This window comes from Merops nubicus, unplaced genomic scaffold, assembly GCF_000691845.1.
Source record: "Merops nubicus isolate BGI_N331 unplaced genomic scaffold, ASM69184v1 scaffold20853, whole genome shotgun sequence".
Lineage (NCBI taxonomy): Eukaryota > Metazoa > Chordata > Aves > Coraciiformes > Meropidae > Merops > Merops nubicus.
Window position 1 is genome coordinate 1 of NW_008601238.1, and position 3,903 is coordinate 3,903.

At 55.9% G+C, this 3,903-nt stretch overlaps 1 protein-coding gene across 1 annotated transcript; it reads left to right on the forward strand.

Annotated features, from left to right (window-relative positions):
- Positions 1-102: 102 nt before the first annotated feature.
- Positions 103-3,903, forward strand: LOC103770670 (probable ATP-dependent RNA helicase DDX49; the record flags this gene model as incomplete). Its single annotated transcript, XM_008937944.1, has 8 exons — positions 103-178; positions 296-372; positions 1,490-1,587; positions 1,890-1,964; positions 2,546-2,634; positions 2,968-3,039; positions 3,302-3,402; positions 3,861-3,903. Coding segments are annotated over 8 exons (631 nt in total), but the record flags the coding sequence as incomplete, so codon positions are not given.

Genomic DNA, 3,903 nt, shown 5'->3' on the forward strand with positions numbered 1-3,903 from the left:
TCCCTGCCCCTGCCCTTGTGCTTCTCAAGGGTCCCCAGCTCTGGCCTGATCCATCAGCTTCACCTTTCCTTGCAATAAATCATTTATATTTTTAACTTCAAGGGACTGCCAGGTCCTGAACATGATGCTGAGGAAATACAGCTTCCCTTCCATCGCTCTGCACTCCATGATGAAGCAGGTGAGGGGGGGAGTGAGGTGGGAGATGGGCACCTCCAGCTGCATGCCAGGGACCTGCCCAGGGCCTGCAGCTCCCCAGCTCCCAGCTCCCCTCACACAGAATTCTCTCCTCTCCCAGCGACAGCGATTTGCAGCTTTAGCCAAGTTCAAATCCAGCATCTGTAAGATTCTCATTGCCACTGATGTTGCTGCCAGGTAAGGGAAGAACCTGGTCTCCTCCCAAAGGTCTGAGACTGGCTCTTTAAGCACCAGCCCCCTGAGGGGATTAGGCTGGGTGTAGCAGGAGGAGAGATTTAAAGGCATAGAAGCAGTTGGTTTGGTAGAGACCTTTCAGATCATCGAGTCCAACCATCCCCCAGCCCTGCCAGGTCCCCACTGCCCCGTGTCCCTCACCCCACATCTCCACAGCTTGGAAACCCCTCCAGGGGTGGGGACTCCACCACTGCCCTGGGCGGCCTGGCAAAGCCCTGGGCAACCCTCCAGGGCCAGAAATTGTTCCCCAGAGACAACCTCAACCTCCCCTGGGGCAACTTGAGGCTGTTTCCTCTTGTCCTGTCCCTTGTCCCGTGGGAGCAGAGCCCGACCCCCCCCCTGGCTCCAGGCTCCTGTCAGGAGCTGGGCAGAGCCAGAAGGTCTCCCCTGAGCCTCCTTTGCTCCAGGCTCAGCACCCCCCGCTCCCTCAGCTGCTCCTCCCCCCACTTGGGCTCTAGACCCTTCCCCAGCTCCGTTGCCCTTCTCTGGCCACGCTCCAGCCCCTCAAGGTCCTTGGAGTGAGGGGCCCAAAACTGACCCCAGGATTCGAGGTGTGACCTCCCCAGTGCCCAGTCTGGGGGAGTCCAGATCTCTGCCCTGGCCCTGCTGGCCACACCAGTGCTGATCCAAGCCAGGATGCTGGTGGCCTTTTTGGCCACCTGGGCACATGCTGGCTCATCCTCAGCTGGCTGTTCCCCCTAAGGGTAGGACAGGGTTGGTCCTGCCTGCTGTGGAACATCTGTGAGCTGTGTTTTGGGGCCCACTGGTGTGTGACGTAGCTCTGACCCTTTGCTGCAGCAGGGGCCTGTGTTCTAGCAGGAGGATGGCTTCTGGGAGGCTTTGTGTGGGCTCTGGGTCTAGGATGGAACAGCAGCTACAAGGTGATGGAGCATTTTGTGAGAGTTTAGTGAGGAGAAGGTTGGTCCTAGAGTCAGCCTGAGCCAACGCAGACTGTGTCCATGGGAATGTGGGGCTCCTGGAGAAAGCCACGGACAGGAGCTTCACCTGCAGGTGTGAAAGCAGCATTTCTCAACTTCTCTTCTCTCCCCCTGCCTTCCAGAGGTCTGGACATTCCTGCAGTGCAAGTTGTCATCAACTACAACACTCCTGGGCTGCCCAAGATCTACATCCACCGGGTTGGGCGGACGGCGCGGGCGGGTGAGCGGGGAAGCCCCTGGGGGGGGCTGAGCCTGGGGGGGCCCCAGCAGCCTCCACAGCAGCTGCAGGGCAGACTCCCCACCCCTGCCAGATCTGCTGGGATCTGCAGCTCAGCAGCCTGCCCGAGGCTCACCCTGCTCAGCCCTGAGCTGCACCAGCCACCAGCTGAGTTTCCAGAGCAGATACAGACCCCTCGGGGCCGTGCTGGGCTGAGCCCTGGGGCAGGTGGAATTTGGGGTGGGTTGGGCTGCTCCTCCCTCTGCTTGTCAGGGTTTCTGCAGCACTCTGTTCTCACCCTGCAGGCCGGAAGGGACTGGCCATTACCCTGGTGACACAGTATGACATCCACCTCGTCCATGCCATCGAGGAGGAGATCAGTGAGTAGAGGGTCACCAGTGGGTAAAACGTGGGCTTGGGTTTGTCCCTTTGTGCCTGTGGGACCTGCAGCTCTGCTGCACAACCCAAAACAGGAGCTTTAAAATGATTTCTCTTCCCTCTGTGGGTAAGGCTTGGGAAAGAGCAGGAGCACTTGGATCTCCATCAGCTTTTGGTTCTGCTCTGGAGTGTGGCAGTTTGTCTTCCTGCTGCTTCTAGTGGAGGAGAAAATGTGTTGAACTTTATTTGTAACCTTTTTATTAAAGCAGCCAGATTCTTCCTTCCTTCCCTGCTACCCTGTGTGCTGCTGGGGACCAAAAGAACCAGTTGCTTTGCTTAGGTTCTGACTTCAGGTTTTTTTAGGGACTAGATGTAATGAATGCAATGTCTTATCCTGTGGAGAGCTGTAGGTGAGGGGAAGGATTTCATACCTTGTTAGAGGCTGAAGAACTCAGTGTTAGTCATGGCATACAACAGTTCCACTGGTTATCAGTGGGACCATACTGGGATGTTTGACTGGCTGAGAATCTGCCCCTGGATTCTGTCACCAACTGTGGTGTGTGAACGTCTCGCCCTGGTTCAGAGCTGAAGCTGCAGGAGTTCTCTGTGGAGGAGCAGTCTGTCTTCAACATCCTCACCCACGTCAACGTCACCAGGAGGGAGTGTGAAATAGTGAGTGTGCAAAGCTGACCTTCAGGGGATGGGAGATCTGGGTGTAACCAGGGGATTGGCTCCAGTCTCCCCTCTGGCTGTGGATATGCAGAGCACATAAACCAGAACTTTTGTTCCTTTTCTAGTGGAAGTACTTGGATCTGTGTGTGGGGAGGGTTTTTTCTGTTTTCTTCCCTGGCTGTGCTCTGCTGTTGGATGGTTTTGGAGCAGTTTTATGCTGCTGAGTGTTGAGGCTGGTACTTTGTGGGGAAGGGCTGCAGGCTGCCAGATGGGTGAGGTTCTGCTGCTCTCCATCTCAGGCTTGATCACCAACTGCCCCTTTTGCTTTGACAGGAGCTGGAGGGAACAGATTTTGATGAGAAGAAAGAAATAAATAAGAGGAAACAAATGATCCTTGAAGGGAAGGTGAGAGTTGCTCCTCCCTAAATGAACCAGGAGCTGGCATCATGCCATCCATGGGGAAGGTGACAGCTCCCCACTGCTGTGCTGTGGCTGCCTCACTGCCCTTTGGGTGCTGAGGTTTTCTCTCAAAGCCTGGCTGATGTTAAGCAGTGAGCTGGAGCACTGGGTGATTTCTGCAGCCTGCTCAGCCACGGGCTGGGGAGCAGCCTGGGCAGCCTGGGAGGGCAGAGCAGTGGCACTGGTGTCCTGGCGTTTGCCCTTGCAGGATCCAGACCTGGAGGCTAAAAGGAAGGCTGAGCTGGCCAAGATCAAGAGGAAAAACAAGAGGTGCCGTGAGAAGATCCAGGAGACACTACAGAAGAAAAAGCAACTGCAGCTGAAGAGGAAACTGCAGAAGAAGATGGAGCAGAGGAAGAAGCTGCAGGCAGGGGAGGAGACAACGGCCGTGGCCTGAGCTGCTTGGGCTGCCCTGACCTTGCTGCTGCCTTGGGAGCACTGGGATCTTTCCTGTGGGCACTTCTGTCCTGAGATGGGGGCTGGAGAGCAGGGGAAGGTGGGTGTGGGGACCTTCTGACAAACCACGTCCTTTATCTGCCCTTCCTGCACAGTGCTGCTGGCCTGGGCTGCTCCTGGCAGGCTGGATCAGCCCCCTGGAAGAATGTCTTTCAAGAGCATGTTTCCTTCCTCTGACAAAGGAGCCAGACCCGAATTCCTGGTGACATGAAGGGAAATAAAGCTGCTCTGTCTGTTCCCCCTTCATTCAGTCACTGCTCTTTACCTTTCAAGGGCTGGTGCTTGCCACTCACACTTGTTTATATCAACAGATTCTCCCCTGAGACAGAGTCTAAAAATACTGTGACAAAATGA